This window comes from Herpailurus yagouaroundi, unplaced genomic scaffold (genome assembly GCF_014898765.1).
Source record: "Herpailurus yagouaroundi ecotype Mexico unplaced genomic scaffold, PumYag 210, whole genome shotgun sequence".
In the NCBI taxonomy this organism is placed as follows: Eukaryota; Metazoa; Chordata; class Mammalia; order Carnivora; family Felidae; genus Herpailurus; species Herpailurus yagouaroundi.
This window is the reverse complement of record NW_024412441.1, coordinates 18205684-18225453: the sequence shown is the minus strand read 5'-3', so window position 1 is coordinate 18225453 and position 19770 is coordinate 18205684. Positions and strand designations below refer to the sequence as shown.

General features: G+C 39.2%; 1 protein-coding gene across 1 annotated transcript in view; it reads right to left on the bottom strand.

The window, feature by feature from the left end:
• The window catches only part of VWA3B (von Willebrand factor A domain containing 3B), a 201453-nt gene that overhangs the window by 112820 nt on the left and 68863 nt on the right, over window positions 1–19770 (bottom strand). Inside the window, 1 exon segment of the mRNA XM_040453963.1 lies at window positions 808–1004. Coding sequence (XP_040309897.1) covers window positions 808–1004 — 197 coding nt within the window.

The following is a 19770-nucleotide window of genomic DNA, read 5'->3' as shown; positions in this document are numbered from 1 at the left end:
TCCTCCAGTTTTACAAATTTGGAATATTCATTTTATCCTGATTTTCTGTTTCCTATTGTGATACTTTTTAGTCTTTCCATAATTCTAAACTTCTGACCATCCTCTGGGTACTGTCTACACATCAGTGTTTTGCAGAGTGTGGACCCTGGACCAGTAGCTTCAGCATCATCTGGGCCCTCCCTCAAACTCACTGACTCAAGCATGCTGAAGTTTAGGAACCTAATTATCCTTTGATTGTGAACCAGAGTCAAGCATTTTGAGAAGCTATGTTCCTTCCAGAGCCATTGACACAATGGAACCACCTTTTGAAAGTTTTCAATATACACCTGTCCAGTGCCATAATCTCTTAAGAGAATTTCTTTTTATACTTATGGGGAATCCACTAAATACTGGCTGGTAGCCACTAGACTAATATATCTTTAAGAGAGTGACAATATAAGAGGACCATAGAAATCCCTGCTTTGGGCATTTTCACCATCCAATTCACCAATAAAAGGTGAATAACTGACAAGGTTGAATAATTCTGAGACTCATAATGCCAGCTCCTGGCTTATGTACCATTATTGTGTAATCTATTTATATTCAGAAACCATTCCCAGACATGGTCTCCACGTCCCCAAGTGGTGTTCAGTGAAGTGTAACATGGGAAGCACAAAGCCATCTTCCTTCGTGGAAACCCAAGCTGGTTTCCCTCCATGCTGCCTTTCAACCTTGGTCTTGCCCTGGGATCTAGTCTGAGGGGGGGCCTCACCCATCCAGGGCACCAAAGGAAGCCCATAGCCATGCCCAGGAGTTCACTTCACTTACCGCACTAGTCTGCACAGACTCATTTCCTGGTTTGGCTTTTACATCAACGACTCCATCAGCATGGCGGAAGGAGCAGTCAGCAAGGACGTCATAAAAGGACAGCCCCTGGGCTTTCAAGCCATATTTCTGTAGCCACTTCTTGGAGTCCCAGGTGTTCTCTGCATTTGATTCATTCTCTACAGAGGTTGCTCCTGATTCTATTTGTGGAATTACAGTTCATCAGTGCCATTCATATTTTGCAAGCCATTTATACTTCACCCCCAACTTAATATTTAGCAAGCGGGAACATATTTTGTTAGGTCACATTCATTTCAGGAAGCATGCTTTCTAAACAGGACTGGCAAAGAATTAGTTCACCAGACTGGAAGGCAGGGATCTGCTACTTTTCATCTCATTTCTTCCTTTACCTAAGTTGCCTACCCCATGCGTATGGGAGATGGCTGGCAGACCAAGGCCATGTGTCAGGAGAGCATTAAACTTGGGGTCAGAAGCTCTGGGTTCAAGTCATGCCTCCACCACTTAGTAGCTCGGGCAAGTTGCTCAGACTTGGATGAATCACTGCACTTAACCTCTCTGAGCTTCCACAGAATTGCTTACCTGCAGATCGAAGATAGCGTCTGTTTGGCCTTCCTAAATGTGTTGAAGCGATTCAATGAGAAAAGTTACGTGAAAGTGCTTTTTGATGAGTGGGGGTGAGAATTAGGGGTATGTAACCTGTGTTGAGGTAGAAGTCAGTCAACCACAGAAGACTGGAAGCCTGCCTCTCAGGAGCTCCCCTATTAACTTTGGCGAATGTATTCTGATTCAGAGCCGGGCCCTCAAATCAGCAGGCTCAGAAACCTCATATAGTCAGCTCAGGCACCTATAGCTGTATCTATAACTCACCGTAGTCAGGCTCACAGGTTAAAGTATAATCCAGAAAGCTAATTGCCCAAATATCCCCAGCCTTAGCACATTCCTTTGCCATTTTCCAAAGATTATCTATACTCTTTAAGTGGGGGGTGGGGGGTGCTCTGTTAGCTGGTCAGAACACCATACAACAGAAAAGTATTCATCCAGGTGGCTCAAACTACTAGTGCCACCTAAAGGAGACAGGAGTATCTGGGGGTGGGCAAATCTGAAGCTGAGAAGGAGGCACTCGTTTCTGGAGCAGGCTTGCACTAGCCGATGGAAGCTAACTGTGCACCTCTCCTCCCAACTCCATGCTCCCTAGAAGCACACTGGTAGGAAAAAATTGACCATGCTGGGAGTATTTACAGAATCTGGAAATCAGAGCTTTTTTATTCCAGGGAGTGCACTGGCAAACATTTACCTGCCTGCCACTGGAAGGAAGGCAGAAAGGACTAGCTCTTAGCCCCATTGAGACCAGCAGAGCCCTAGGAGGTACCAGGAGGGGGTGCTGGGCAAAGAAGTAGTTTTTTATAACATGTACCACTGCATATTAGGTCTACTAGCCCTAAAAGTTTACTTCCACTTAGATAAGTGGTTTTCAACCCTGAAGAGTGGAATCCTCTGAGTTCTGTACTGATACCTGAGCCCTACCCATTAGATTCTGCTTTAATTGGTCTGGATACTGAGATTTTTTCAAAGCTCCCATGGTGATTGTACTGTGCAACCAAGCTTTACAACTACTGTAAGGTAGAAAGAGCTTTCTAAATTATGATTTGGTGACTCCACCAGTTATGCTTCTATCAGACATAGATTCAAGGTCAAGGACACTTTTAATGAAAAAGAAGCACTCAATATTAGGGCAACAAAATATTACCCATACTTATCCATTATTATATTTAAGGGAATATAAAATTAGAATAGCATCTGATGAAATAAAACACTTTAGAGACAACTGTTTCTCAATAGTATGTAAAGGATCTGCCAAGTAATACTATATGTTAGCCATGTCCTCAGATTTCAATAGAACACCTTATAAATAATGCACTTAAACCCTCTAGAACCAGACTTTCTCAAAGAAGTTTGATTTTGGCTTTTGAACTTTAAACCAATCTGGCACCAAAAGCCCCTTTGCACACTGTCCCCAGTTACCAGCAGTTGGTTTCTATGTGATTCACAAAGCATCTTCATACCCTGTCCAGGGAACTCAAATCAGAGGTTCCCCAGAGCTTCTCATCCCCAAGGCTCTCCTGTTTTCCTGCATCTCAGGGAAACAGCAAAGAGAACAGAGCCATTTTTGTCAGTGGGATCAGTCTCCTTGGAGAAACCTTTTGAGTGACTATTTTTCCACAGTTATTGTTAATTACATTCTAAGCCTTTGTCTCCTCTTTCTTCCTACTTTATTCTCCTTCCTTCTTTCTGATTAACAGGTGTAGTAGGAAATAAAATTTTCATTCAGTTATGTCCATAGATAGCAACACACAAATTAGCACATGTTTCTGCTGTTTTGGGGTTGTCTTCTCTTTTTTAAAGTTTATTCAGAGAAAGAGAGAGAGGGAGAGGGAGAGGGAGAGGGAGAGGGAGAGAGAGAGAGAGAGAGAGAGAGAGAGAGAGAGAGAGAGAGAGAAATCCCAATCAGACTCTCAGCTGTCAGCACAGACCCCAATGCAGGGCTCAAACCCCAGAACTACAAGATCAGGATCTGAGCTGAGATCATGATCTGAGCTGAAATCAAGAGTTGATCGCTTAACTGACTGAGCCACCCAGTTGCCCCAAGGGGTTGCCTTCTTTTAAAAAGACAAGAGCCTTTTCTCAATTATAAATTCAAGCTTACCATAAAAGGACTTCCTAAAAATACATCAAACCAGTAAGGGATTTTAAAGAGCCAGAGACTAACTTTTGACTCTAAGCTTCACCCAGGAACAGGCGGTACAGTCACTTTGATGGGGACTCAAGGAAAACTCCAAAGCAACTTGAACTTCATAAAGGAAAGAAGGGGCAGCCAGGCATGCAAAAACAAAGAGCCTAGGTGCTCCAATGATGAAGAAAGGAGAAAAAGGGGGTAAATCTTTCCACTTTCAGTGCTAATTACACTAATTAGTGGCTGAGCCTCATCTTCCCCAGGTGGGAAGGAGAAGGGCATTATCCATTCATTAGAGTCACTTACTAGAGAGTTCTTTCCATTCCCCTGCAGTTATCTTAATTAAAAGTGTTACATAAATTCTCACCCACAGAGCTTAGGATAATACTTTCATTTATTAGAGCTGTGAGCTCACAGCTCATCCTATTCCATGTGACAGATTGCCAAAGATTTTCTCTCAGTTACTTGCAGGAGAAGCACATGGCAGACCATATCTATGCCACCTATAATGTGCCTGGTCCTCTCCATTCTACTTGTCGATCTCAAAACATGTTTTAATGAGCAGGATCTACTGGCCAGTACTTTTGAAACATCACTAGCCAGGGCCACATCAAAAAGACAAAATGGGTACCATTTATCTGTGCCCCTTCCTCCCCCCAAGGTGTAGTCCTATAGCGGCTCATGGCCATCAAGGATTTATCACCATCATAACTGCTCTCCTTATGGTGATGGTTATCCTGATGTGCGAACTTGGCAGGGCCATGGTACCCAGATATTTGGTCAAAGATTACTCTAGATGTTTCAATGAAAGTATTTTTAGGTGAGATTAACATTTTAATGTTTATTTATTTTTGAGTGAGAGAGACACAGAGTGTGAGCAGGAAAGGGTCAGAGAGAGAGAGGGAGACACAGAAGCCAAAGCAGGCTCCAGGCTCTGAGCTATCAGCACAGTGCCTGATGTGGGGCTCGAACTCACAAATGGTGAGATCAGACCTGAGCCGAAGTGAGACACTTAACCAACTGAGCCACCCAGGTGCCCTGAGATTAACATTTTAATCAGTAGACTTTGGGTAAAACAGATTACCCTTCATATCATGAGAGGGCCATCTCCATTCAGTTGAAGGCCTTTAATAGGAAAGAGACTGAAGTCCCCTGAGGAAGGGGAATTCTGACAGCAGACTGCCTTGGGACCTGAAATGCAAAACCAGCTCATGAGGGCGGGTGGCCTGTCTGGTCTGTCCTGCAGTTTGGACTTTCTAGCTTCCATACTCATTCAAGTCAATTCCTTGAATCTCCCTCAATCTCTATCTCAACCTCTTTTTGTATACACATGCACACATGCACACACAAATGCGCACACACACTATATACACACACACATCCTACTGGTTCTGTTTCTGTGCAGATCCCTGACTGATATGCTCATCCTCCTCCACTGAAGAGGACTTGTCCAGCACCACATTCCTGCCATGCGAAGTTCACGTGCCTTTCAAGCAAACCATCAGCTAATGAATAAACTAGAGCTCTAGATCTGACACCGACCTCTGAGAGCATCAAGTTCAGTGTTTCTCGCACTATGGTCCACAAACACTATTTACCCTGCATGACGGTGGCTATCACTCAGAAAGAGGTTTCTTAGCAAAAAAGTTTAGGGAGTTTGAAAATAAAGTTTTAATCGGTTCTTCATCACGGGACTTGTATGAGCCTTTGTTACAGGAATCAGCAGTGGGCCTCACCATGGGTAGAGACATAAATAGTATTTCCTACAGTTATTTGGTCCCAGAACCCTTTCTGCATAGAACATTTGGGAGGGCTTATACTTGATAGACCACAGTTTGGTACACACTTCCCAGCATCCCTATTATCATGAGTGTCATGAGACACTAAGCCAACACTTGGCTGCCCCATGGGAAGTGGCATTGGCAAAGGATGCTGTGAATTAGTTGAAAAGGAAAGGTTCAGAAGAAGCTGAAAGCGATGTTCAACAGAAACAAGGAAAGGAGGGGGACAGGCAGGGAATGAAGGAAGGAATTATGAACAGCTGGGAGGGAGGGAAGAAGAAAGGTGGCAACTGTTAAGGATAAGAAATCCAGCTGCCTGCCTGTCAGACATGTGAGCCGGCTCAGCAGATGGCAGCTGCTGGACCAAGGACTATCTGCAGGTGAGAGACACGATGAAGCCTGCCTGGGTGGGCACCCAGGAGACGTCTTGAAAGCATGGCTCGAGAGACATATCTGTCTCTGGGCAGACATGCGCTCTGTTCACTGTACTTGCTGACTAACATGACATTTTCCATTCTACAGCTGTGATAGTACCATGTGCTGAGCATATTTGCCTGGCACTGCCAGGGAGCCAAAAAAGAGGAGAAGGGGATGCAGGGACAGAGAAGGGTAACCCAGAAATATTCTGCACCACCTGGCCTTGCAGGGCAGGTTTGGGTAATTGTTGTCTGGAGTGCCCCAGGGGTTATGCACATACCAAGGGTTAGAAGGCCGAAGGCCAGGGAACAAAGAGATGCAGTGATGGGCCTTCGGTCACATCTCTAATATGGGACGGAGCCAAATGTACAGTTATAGAGTAGGCCCTGAGTGGACCGTGAATCCTAGGCCCTTTCTCCTCTGGAATATCATGAAATGATTTTTACTTCCTCCTTTAATTCTTGTGAAAATCAAAGCAACATCTGGTTCCATGGCTTACCCAATTTATTTGTAAACCAGCGGAAAAATGATTGTAACACTAAGTGTCTCTGATTCCTATAATCCTCAGTGGGGGGAAGTGGGAGGGAGAGGAAATTGAAAAAACAAAAAGGCAAGAAAGAAGCAGACATAAAAACAAAGACAAAAAAGCACCAACAGTGGACAGGAGGTGGGAGAGGAGCTAACGCCCTCTCCAAGACAGCAGTCTCCTTTTCCCTTACCTTCTCCTCTGCCTGATTCTGAAAGAAGGAACCTGAAAAATTTTTGCTTTATATGTGGGCTGTGAATGAGGCAGCTGCAGAAACAATGTTTCAATCCCAAGCAAGACCTGCAACTGGCTACTGAGAAATAAGGAGCAGCAGTCAGACAGTGACAGACCAGCATGAAGGCTGAGAAGAAACCACTAGCAGACCACAGATTCCAAGACAAGAACTACAAAAGCCACATTGTTTAAGTTTATTTATTTATTTTGAGAGAGACAGAGAGAGAGAATGTATGAGTGGAGGAGGGCAGAGAGAGATGGAGAGCCAGAGTGAGAAAGAATCCCAAGCTGATAGCTTGGAGCCCGATATGGATGGGGCTTGAACTCACAAACCAGAAGATCATGACCTGAGCCAAAATCAAGAGTTGGACGCTCAATTGACTGAGCCACCCAGGTGCGCCAACGAAAGCCACATTCCAATGTATCTACATCTACAATGACATTTAAAATAAATTGAAGGATTGGGGCGCCTGGGTGGCGCAGTCGGTTAAGCATCCGACTTCAGCCAGGTCACGATCTCGCGGTCCGTGAGTTCGAGCCCCGCGTCAGGCTCTGGGCTGATGGCTCAGAACCTGGAGCCTGTTTCCGATTCTGTGTCTCCCTCTCTCTCTGCCCCTCCCCCGTTCACGCTCTGTCTCTCTCTGTCCCAAAAATAAATAAACGTTGAAAAAAAATATTCTTAAAATAAATTGAAGGATAATAGTTGAGTAGGCAACAAATTATACCTGTGGCAACAATTTCTTTAAAAGTAGTGTGATGTGGTAAGATAAATCACTTCAAGATGCTTAGTATAAAGTGGAAAAATCAAGATCAAGAAATGAGAAAGGGATTGACAGAGTTTGGGAACTTTAGATTAGAACCTGAAGATCACATGGTAGTGAGAATGGGAACCATAAAGCAGAGTGGGGATGCTGGGATTAAACCAACAGAGAAATCTGAATCTGCTTCCCTTGGGAAATTAAAATACTGCCACTTTTTTGATCCTGCATCACCAATGCCAGGCCTTGATCTTTTTTTTTTTTTAATTTTAGTCAGTTTGTTTATTTCATGTATTCTTTAAAAATTTGTTTCTTGAGCTATAATTCATATGCTATAAAAGTAACATTTTTAAATGTTTTTAGTTTGGTGGTTTTTAGTTTGTTTACCTGGTTGTATAATCATCATCACTATTTAATTCCAGTACATTTTCCTCACCCCACAGAGAAACCCTATACTTATTAGAAGTCATTTCTCATTTCCCTCCCCTTCTCCCCACTATGAGTTTACTCTATGGATTCATCTATTTTGGACATTTCATATAAATGGAATCATACAAACTGGCCTTTTATGACTGGCTTATTTCAATTAACGTAATGCTTTCAAAGTTAATTTGTGCTGTAGCATGTATCGGTACCACATGACATGTATTATGGCTACATGATATTCCACTGTAGGGCTGTATCACATTTGCTTATCTACTTATCAGTTACTGGACATTTGTTTCCACTTTTTGTTTTTACGGCTATTATGATGATGCTATGAACATTCATGTACAAGTTTTTGCGTGAACATGTCTTTTTTAAGGACTTTTAAAAAATTCAAGTATAATTAACATACAGTGTTACAGGAGTTTCAAATGTACAACAGGATTCCACAATTTTATATATTTGTCAGTGCTCATAAAGATAAGTGTACTCTTGGGGCACCTGGGTGGCTGAGTCGGTTAAGCATTCGACTTCAGCTCAGGTCATGATCTCATAGTTCGTGAGTTCAAGCCCCACATCGGGCTCTGTGCTGACAGCTCAGAGCCTAGAGCCTGCTTCAGATTCTGTCTCTGTCTGTCCGTCTGTCTCTCTCTGCTCCTCCTCCCACTCCTACTCTGTCTCTCTCTCTACAAAATAAACATTAAAAAAAATTTTTTTAAAGAGAAGTGTACTCTTAATCCCCTTTATCTATTTTACCCATCCCCCCACCCACCTCCTCTCTGGCAAATACCAGTTTCCTGTCTGTATATAAGAGTCAGATTTTTGTCTCTTTTTTTCTTTGTTTTGTTGTGTTTAAGTTCCACATACAAGTGAAATCATATGATATTTATTTTTCTTTCAATGACTTATATCACTTAGTGTTAATCCCTCTAGGTTGATTCATGTTCTTGTAACTAGCAAGATTTCACCATTTTTTATCGCTGAATAATACTCCATTGTATATATATACCACATCTTCTTTATCCATTCATCCATCAGTGGACATGTAAGTTGCTTCCATAACTTGGGTATTGTAAATAATGCTGCAATAAACATAGGGGTGCATATATCTTTTTGAATTAGTGTTTTTGTTTTCTTTGGGTAGATACACATTAGTGCAATTATTGAATTATTGAATTATATCGTAATTTTATTTTCAATTCTTTGAGGAACCTTGATATTGTTTTCCACAGTAGCTACATCAATTTGCATTCCTACCAACAGTGCACAAGTGTTCCTTTTTCTCCACATCCTTGCCAGCACTTGTTATTTCTTATCTTTTTTATTCTAGCCATTCTGACAAGTGTAAAGTAGTATTTCCTTGTTGTTTTATTTTGCATTTACCTGATGATTAGTGGTGTTGAGAATTTTTCATACGTCTGTGGCCCTCTGTATATCTTTGGAAAAATATCTATTCAGATCCTCTGTCCATTTTTAAATTGGATTTTAAATTGGTTTTTTTGTGTGTGTGTTGAGTTGTATAAGTTATTTATATATTTTTTACATTAACCTCTTATCAGATGTATCATTTACAAATATCTTCTTTCATTCAGTAGGTTGCCTTTTTGGTTTGTTGATGGTTTCCTTCACTGTACAAAAACGTTTTACTTTAGTGTAGTCCAATAGTTTAATTCTGCTTTTGTTTTTCTTGCCAGAGAAGACATATCTAGAAAAATGTTTCTACAGTTGATGTCAAAGAAACTACTCTTTATGATTTCTTCCAGGAGTTTTATGGCTTCAGGTCTCATATTTGGCCCTTAATCCATTTTGAGTTTTTTTTTTTTGTATGGTGTAAGAAAGTAATGCTGTTTCATTCTTTTGCATGTAGCTGTCCAGTTTTCCCAACACCATTTGTTGAAGAGATTGTCTTTTTCCCATTGTATATTCTTACTTCCTTTCCTGTAAATTAACTGGCCATAAAAGCATGGTTTTATTTCTGAACTTTCTGCTCCATTGATCATTGTGTCTGTTTTCGTGCCATTATCACACTGGTATGATTAGTACAGTTTTCCAGTATGTCTTGAAATCTGGGACTGTGATACCTCCAGATTTGGTCTTCTTTTTTAAGATTGCTTTCACTATTTGGGATCTTTTGTGGTCCCATACTAATTTTAGGATTATTTGTTTTGTGGAAAATGTTGGTATTTTGATAGGGATTGCATTGAATCTGTATATTCTTTCGGTAATAGGGACATTTTAACAATATTTGTTCTTCCAATCCATGAGCATGGACTACCTTTTGGTTTGTGTTGCCTTCAATTTCTTTTATCAATGTTTTATAGTTTTCAGAGTATAGATCTTTCACCTCCTTAGTTAAGTTTATTCCAAAATATTTCATTCTTTTTGGTGCAACTGTAAATGTCATTGCTTTCTTAAGTTCTCTTCTACTACTTCATTACTAGTGTATAGAAATGTAACAGATTTCTGTATGTTAATTTTGCATCCTGTGACTTTACTGAAATCATTTACCAGTTCTAGCAGTTTTTTGGTGGGATCTTTAGGATTTTCTCCATATAGTATCATGTCATCTGCAAATAGTAAAAGTTTTACTTCTTCCTCACCAATTTGAATGCCTTTTTTTTTCTTTTTCTTGTCTGATTGCTGTCACTAGGACTTCCAGTATTATGTTAAATGTTGAATAAGTGGTGAGAGTGGACATCTCTGTCTTGTTCCAGCTCGCAATTTTTCACCATCGAGTATATTAGCTGTTTTTCATATATGGCCCTATGTTATGTTCAGGTATATTCCCTCTATACCTATTTTGTTGAAAGTTTTTTATTATAAATGGATGTTATATTGTGTCAAATGCTTTTCCCTCACCTTTTGAGATGATCATATGGTTTTTATCCTTTCTTTTGTTAATATATTACATTGATCAACGTGTGAATATTGAACCACTGTCTGGAATGAATCCCACTTGAACATGGTGAATGATTTTTTTTCATATGTTGTTGGATTTAGTTTGCTAATATTTGATTGAGGATTTTTGCATCTATGTTGATCAGAGTTATTGGCCTATAGTTTCCTTTCTTTGTGATGTCTTTATCTGGTTTTGGTATCAGGGTAATGCTGGCCTTGAATTTGGAAACTTGCCTTCCCCTTCTATTTTTTGGAAGAGTTTGAGAAGAAAAGATATTAACTTTTATTTAAATGTTTGGTATAATTCACCTGTGAAACCATCTGGTTCTGGACTTATGTTTGTTCAGAGTTTTGGATTTTTCAAAAAAAAATTTAATATTTATTTACCTTTGAGCTGAAGGACGGGGGGAAGGAGGAGCAGAAAAAGGGAGACAGAGGATCTGAAGCAGGTTCTGCACTGTGAGCACACAGCTGGATACAGAGCCTGAACTATGAATGGTTGAGATCATGACCTGAGCCAAAATCAACAGTCAGCTGTTCAACCACCTGAGCCACCCAGGCATCCCTGTTAGGAGTTTTTTGATTACTGGTTCAATTTCATTGTTGGCAATTGGACGGTTCAAATTTTCTATTTTTCCTGCTTCAGTTTTGGGGAGATTATATGTTTCTAGGAATTTATCCATTTCTTCTAGGTTGCCCAATTTGTTGGCATATAATTTTTCATAATATTCTCTTATAATCATTTACATTTATGTGGTGTTGGTTATAATTTCTCCTCTCTTTCATTCCTGATTTTATTTATTTGAATCCTCTTCATTTTTTCATGAGTTTGGATAAAGGCTTATCAATTTTATTGATTTTTTTTTTGAGAGAGAGAGAATGTACATGCACGTGAGTAGAACATGGGGCCAACGTGGGGCTCCATCTCACAATCATGAGATCATGACCTGAGCTGAAATTAAGAGTTGGATGCTTAACGAACTGAGCCACCCAGGGACCCCTTGATTTTTTCAAAAAGCCAACTTTGGGTTTCTTTGGTCTATTCTATTAAGTCTTTATTTCAATTATTTCTGCTTTAATCTCTATTATGTCCTTCTCTTGGCCTTGGGCTTTGTTCTTCTTTTTCTAGCTTCTTTAAGTGTATGGTTAGCTTGTTTATTTGAGATTTTTTCCTTGCTTCTTGAGGTATGCATGTATTCCTACAATCTTCCCTCTTTCATTGCATCCCAAAGACTTTGGATCACTGTATTTTCATTTCCATTTGTTTCCGTTTATTTTTTTATTTCACCTTTGATTTCTTGGTTGACCCATTCATTGTTTAGTAGCATGTTGTTTAGCCTCCATGTATTTGTGTTTTTTGCAGATTTATCTCTTGAGATTGATTTCTAGTTTCATACCATTGTGGTTGGAAAAGATACATGATATGATTTCAACATTTTTTGAATTTAATAATCGTTTTGTGGCCTAACATGTAATCTAATCTGGAGAATGTTGTGAACATATGTTCTCAGTTCCCTTGAGCATATACCTAGGACTGGAATTGCTGGGGTGTATGCTAACTCTATGTTTAACATTTGAAGAAATGCCAGACTTTTCAAAGTGGGTGTACCATTTTACATTCCCACCAGCAATGTATAAGGGTTCCATTTTCTCCATATCTTGCCAACTTGCTATTATCTTTCTCTTTTATTATAGCTATCCTTGTGGGTGTGAAGTGTTATCTTACTGCGGTTTTTGTTTACATTTCTCTCATAGCATATTTTCATGTGCTTCCTGGTCATTTGTATATCTTCTCTGGGGATATGTCTATTCAAATCCTTTGTCTATCTTTCATCTGGGTTATTGGTCTTTTTTCTTGTTGAATTGGAAGAGTTCTTTATGTCTCCTGAATACTAGGTCCTTATCAGATAAATGATTTGCAAATATTTTCTTCCATTCTGTGGGTTGTCTTTTCATATTTTTCCAGTCTTATTGAGAAATAATTAACATACATCACTGTGTAAGTTTAAGGAATACAGCATAATGGTTTGATTTACATATATTGTGGAATGATTACCATAATAGCTTCAATTAATACAACTAATAGCTTCTCATATAAATACAATAAAAAGAAAGATAAAAAAGGAAAAAAAGGAAAAATCTTTCTTCTTGTGATCAGAACTCTCATGATTTACTGTCTTAACAACTTTTCTTTTCTTGTTTATTTATTTTTGAGAGGGGGAAGGGGCAGAGTGAGAAGGAAGCAGAGGATCTAAAGCAGGCTCTGTGCTGACAGCATAGAGTTCAACGTGGGGGGCTCAAACTCACAAACTGTGAGATCATGACCTGAGCCAAAGTCAGATGTTTAACTGACTGAGCCACCCAGGTGCCCCTTAACAACTTTTCTATACAGCATACAGCAGCATTAGCTGTAGTCATCATGTTGTACACTACATCCCTGCTACAGGAATACCTCATTTTATCACACTTTGCAAATACTGTGTTTTTTATAACTTGAAGGTATGTGGCTATCTTGCATCAAACCAATCTATCAGTATCATTCTTCCAACAGCATTTGCTCATTTCATGTCTCTGTGTCACATTTTGGTAATTCTTGTAGTATTTTAAACTTTTTCATTATCACTACAGTTGGTATGGTGATCTGTGATCAGTGAGTATGACTTACTGAAAGCTCAGATGATGATTAGCATTTTTTAGCAATAAAGTAATTTTTAAATAAGGTATGTACACTGTTTTTTAGGACATAATGTTATTGCACACCTAACAGACTACAGTATAAACATCATTTTTTTATGCCCTGGGAAACCAAATGATGCGTTTAACTCAATTTGTTGTGATATTCACTTTATTACAGTGGTCAGGAACCAAAGTGACAAGGTCTCCAAGGCATTCCTGTATTGATATATGCAGTTGTCTTTTAAATCAGATAGGAAGGAAAAAAGAGTTATAATAAAAACTACATTTATACTTGTATATTAACCCATATAGTTAGTTTTATTTGTGCTCTTTATTTCTTCATGTGGATTCAAGTTATTCTCTAATATCCTTTAATTTCATCCTGAAGGACTTCCTTTAATATTTTTCTCATAGGGCAAGTTTGCTAACAATGACACCTATTTTTGTTAATCTTGAATGTCTTACTTTCTCCTCCTTTTTTGATGGGTAGTTTTGCCAGATATACTATTCTTGGTTGACAGTCTTTTTTCTTTCACCACTTTATTTATTTAAAAAAAATTTTTAATGTTTTTATTTATTTTTGAGACAGAGAGAGACAGAGCATGAGCAGGGGAGGGGAAGAGAGAGAGGGAGACACAGAATCCGAAGCAGGCTTCAGGCTCTGAGCTGTCAGCACAGAGCCTGACGCAGGGCTTGAACTCACAGACCTGAGATCATGATCTGAGCCGAAGTCGGACGCCCAACTGACTGAGCCACCCAGGCGCCCCTCTTCACCACTTTAAATATTTCATCTCACTACCTCTGACCTTCATGGTGTCTGATGAGAAATCAGCTGTTCATTTTATTGAGGGTTGCTTGCATATAGGGAGTCATTTCTGTCTAGCTGCTTTCAAGATTCCTTTTCTGAGACTGGCACTTTCTGTTGTGGAAGGTTATTAACTATTTATTTAATTTCTTTAATAGATATAGGCCTACTCAGATTGTCTGTTTCTTCTTGTGGAAGTTCTGACAGATCGTGTCGTTCATGAAATTGACCCATTTTATCAATTGATACATTCAAATTTGTAGGCACAGAATGTTCATAATATTCCTTTATTATCCTTTTAATACCTATGGGATCTCTAGTGATCTCATATTTCATTTTTTATATTAGTAATTTGTATTTTCTTTTTTTCTTGGTTAGCCTGGCTAGAGGCTTATTGATTTTATTGTCTTCTCAAAGAACCAGTATTTGATTTTGTTGATTTTCTCTATTGATTTCTCATTTTCAACTTCATTGATTTCTGCTCTAATTTTTATTATTATTTTCTTCTGGGTACTTTGGATTCAATTTGTCCCTCTTTTTCTAGTTTCCTAAGGTGGAAGCTTATAGATTTTAGATCTATCTTCTTTTCTAATTTATGCAGTCAATGTTATAAATTTCCCTCCAAGCACTGCTTTCACTGCATCCTACAAATATTGGTAAGTTGAACTTTCATTTTCATTTACCATAGTCACTTTTTAATAACATGATTCTAGCTCTGACATTTCATCATACTTTGTATTACATTCCAATATCCTTCCTAAATTTAATGCATCACATCTACAGGATTCTAATGAACTAATTCTTTTCCCACATTTTGGGAGAAATTTTTCAGTAACAGCTTTAACTCTAACTTGTGGAGGCATTACATGATACTCTTACACAGAAATTTTTGTTTCTTTTTTTAATCTGGAAAAGACAGGGATTACTACCTATTAAAAAAAATGCATGTTTGAGTTCAACAAAATCCTGGCCCTTTTAGCAGTATCACTTACTGCTTATAATCAGCCCTGTTAACATTGATTTGACTATAAAGAGCTTTAAAGGTATAAAAGCATACTGGAAAAAAATTCAGTTCTGGGAAGAAATATTATTTTCTCTTTTGCCTTGCTGGAAGTGTGAGCACTTTGACAAGTGTTAGATTTGCTTTTGGTTACATAAGAAACCAGCTGTGCTCTGCCCCAGATCTCATCCTGCCAGTTCTATTTGAACAAAAGGGAAATGTATTCTTGAGAAAGTAAATATGTACAAGGGCTCTGTAAATTAGCCTGTTTTGCTTCAGATCTCAAGTCATCATGTTGGTAAAACAGTCTTCATCTATTACATTGATTGTAGATCACTGGTACAGAACAGAGAACTCACATTTGTTCTTCTCTGTATATATCAGAATCCAAAGATCTTGGGATCAAAGATTCAGAAACATGGCATTCTCACTTGATGGGTCCATGTGTTTATACCAAGAATGTTTGCTCATCCATCCATTATCATATATCACTTCACTCACAGCTATCTGAATCCAGACTTATAGAGCCAATTGCCTCTCCTCCTTCTCTGTTTGGTCTCTCCAGAGGGCTTCAGTCTTAATAATCCAAACAAGCCTCACCATGTTTACCCCCAAACCTGGTTCTCCTCCAGCATGGTGTCCATCTAGGAGCTTAGCTTTGACACCTATAATTTCCTCACTCCCAAGTTCTTCCAAGTTCAATATATGAATTCTCCCTCAGATCTGCCAACTTATCATCTCTCACTTATACATCTTAACTCTTTTCCCTCATCCTCACTTGCCCTCCCTCTTCTAATCTGTTTCCCACCCAGTAGCCCAAGTGAATTTTTTTTCTAAATGCAAATCTTATTTTATCATTCCTTTGCTTAAAATTTTCCAGTGGCTTCCCACTGGTATTAAATTAAGGACTGACATCTCATACAATGGCCTACAGACCCAGCATGATCTGATCCTTGCCTATCTTTCCAGACTCATTGAGGGTCAACTGCTAACTTATCTCTACCCCACTCATCTTTCTAACTCAAAATCTGTGTATGTCACCATGACTTATGACAAGAAAGACATCTGGCTGGTGGTTTAATACAATGTCAATAAAAACAAGCATCACCCCTCCCCCCCCCCCCATGTGTTAAAAAACAAACAAAAAAAGTGTTCAAAACTCCTGCAGAGCTCCCGGTTGGGTTGGAATTGCCTACAAGGGATTCAATGAGCCTCTATCCTCTTCCATGTCTTTTGACATCAAGTTTGATATTTTGAACCAACCAAATATTGGGAGTCCAACCTTGGTATGATTATACAACACAATTAGACTTATTATCTCCGGTGAGTCATAAAATGGCTGTGAAGGTTATTACAAATGAGGAGTTCCTGAAATGTTTTGAGCTGCAGCATCATCCAAAGAAGGGTAAAGTTTCCCTAACTGGGACAAATCCTTGAATGTTTTGTGAGAAAAGCCATCTTCTTGTTTGAGAGTCATAGCTGGCACACACACGCGCGCGTGCACACACACACACACACACACACACACACACACACAATGCTCAGATGCATTAACACCAACATTCTGAACAGCTCAGCACCTCATGAGTGATCCACATCATCCTCTTTTACTTTATTAACAGCTGTGTTAAGGTATAACTGACATAAGATAAACCATACAGATTTAAAGTGTACAAATGGGTACATTTTGACATATGTATGGTAGTTTATGTCTATCATCTTGCCATTGGTTTTCTATTGGCCCTATCTATCCTTTGCTCTCTTTTTCTCCTGACAGATTTTAGATTGAGTATTGTTTAATTCCATTTTATCTCCTTTGTTGGCTTGTTTTTAAATAGTAGTTACTTTAGGTATATAGCAAACATCTTCAATGTATTGTGCCCTAACTTCAGCTGGTATTCATGCACAGTATAAGAACCTTACAATAGCATACTTCCATTTCTCCCCTCCTGGATTTTTGTTTGTTTGTTTTGCAATGCATTGGTTTGTTGTTGTTGTTGTTGTTGTTGCTGTTGTTGTTGTTTAATTGTAGTAAAATATACATAACATAAAATTTATCATTTTAGCCATCTTCAGGAATGCAATTAAGTGGCATTAAATATTCACATTGTTGTGCAACCACTGCCACCATCCATGCCCACAGCTTTTTCAATATCCCAAACAGAAACTCTATACCCATTAAATAATAACTCTCCATTCCCCATTCCCCTCAACCCTTGGTAATCACTCTATAAATCTGACTATTCTAGGCACATCATATAGGTGGACTCATATCATATTTGTCATTTTGTTTCTGCTTTAGCCTATATCAGAATTTCCTTTCTTTTAAAGGCTGAATAATATTCCACTGTATGTACATAGCACTGTTTATTTATCCAGTCATCTGTTGGTGGACATTTGGGTTTTTCATCTTTAGAACTTAATGAATAATGCTGCTATTCCCCTCCTGGCTTTTATGCCATTGTTGTCATACATTTTACTTATACATACGTGACAGGCCTCACTGATATTATTTCTGTTTAAACAGTGAATTGTCTTTTGGACATTTAAATAGAAAAATATCATATATTTACCCATGCAGTTATTTCCTGTGTTCTTTATTCCTTTGTGTAGCTCCATTATTTTCATTCATTTTTCCATTTTAAAGTATCATAATCCTCCTGCTTGAAGGATTCCCTCTAACATTTCCTGAAGTGCAGATCACTGCTAATACTTCTTTCATTTTCATATGTCTAAGAACATCTGTATTTTGCTTTTTGGTTTTTTGAAAGTTATTGTCACAAAATATAGAATCCTGGATTCAAAATTTAAAGTACTGAAAGGAAAAAAAGACGTTGCTCTACTCTTTTCACTTGCAAAAAGAATTCTGCTGTCATGGTTATCTTTGTTCCTTTGTATGTAATGTTTCTTCTTTTTCCTCTAGTTGCTTTTAAGATTTCCTCTGTCTTACTGGTTTTGAGCAAATTGATTATGATGTCTTTTGGCATACTTTCTCTCATTTTCCTGTACTTGACATCCATTGAACTCCTGGGATCTTGGTGTTATAGTTTTCATCAAACTTGGGAAATTTTTAATCTTTATTTTTTCCAATATTTTTCTGTTCCCTTTTCTCTTCTCTCCTTGGAAAAATCCTATCTACGTGTTCCCTGAGATACAGGGAATATCCAAGGTGAGCTCTGTTAGAAAGAAAAGACTGGTCTCCTGTGTGAGCTCCAAGACTATTCTAGAATTCCTCCCACTGGATCTTTCCCAGCCTCAGGTGATTTCTCCACATGAAAGAATTCATCCACAAATTCTCAAGGGGGGCTCTGCAGATTTCCAGAGTTCTCTGTACCTCTCTCCTCTCTGGTAATTTGTCTTATGAAATCTAGATTTCTTGGTCTTCCTGGACTTTTAGCTCTGTCTCCCAGACTCAGAAGTTTGCTGTGCTCCACCCAGGATCCTTCTCCCTACACCATGGCCCTGAAACTTTCTCAAAGCATTAAGCTAGGATAACAGCAGAGTTCACCTTGGATGTTCCCTGTATTTCAGGGGTCACTGGTCTTCATTGCTTGGTGCCCAGTATCTCTAAAAACCATTACTTCATATATTTTTGTCAGGTTTTCCCTACCAGAGATTTCTCATGTCCTACTCTTGGTAAGTAAAAGAGGTCAAAATTACCAGTGGCCAGAGTGTCTGACCTCACCATCTTCTTATCCAAAGCCTCAAGCTTATGAACCATCCCTGCCAGATATTGCCCTCCTGCCCTATGGTTGTAGGTTCCAGCTGGTTCCTGAACCAGTACATCCAGCCCAGGGGGCATGTGGGTGCTTCTAAGCCCAGGAAGGTAGATTTTGTTTAATTCACATGAAGGTTTCACATGCAACGGTAGTCCATCTGGCCTCCTCCATCCTAACGTTTCCCCCTCCAGATGGCTATGCTAACTCCTTCAGCCTTGCAGGCTCTGGGCAGCCAAACTTAGGGACTGGCTGTGCCTTCACATGAAGCACACCCTCCTTTGCCTCAATAACACTGTGTTGTGGGTAGCAACAGGAACAGATCAGACACTCCACATGTAGTCTCTGGGGCCAAAACAAAGTTATAAAAGCCTCAGTGGGTATCCAACAGTGGCCAAATTTTGCTTTTTAACTAGAAATGGGACACCTGAAGCATCTTTGAAAATGTATGCTTGGAGTAATTTTAGTTTTCAGTTTTGGGTGTGTGTGCGTGTGTGTGTCTGTGTGTGTGTGTGTATTCGACTGAAATAAAGGGATGAAAATCTATCCTTTATCAATTACTAAGGCCACTATCTCTTTTGTTTCCTTTAGGAATAATACCTAAAAATCTTCTGTTAATCCTCAAGACTAACTACCCCAAGCTTAAATACTCCCTACATTAGTCTGCGCTACCACAACAAAATACCATAGTCTGGGTGGCTTAAACAACATAAATTCATTTTCTCACAGTTCTGGAGCCTGAAAGTCAAAGATCAGGGTGCCCTCAGGATTGGTTTATGATGAAGCATCTCTTTCTGGCTTGTAGATGGCCATCTTCCTACTGTGCTTTTCCTCTGTGCATGCATGGAAAGAGAGAAGTCTCTGGCATCTCCTCCTCTTCTTAGAAGGACATCAGTCAGACTGGATTTGGGTCCTACCCTCATGATCTCATTTAAACTTAATTACCTCTCTTAAAGACCCTATCTCCTCATACAGCT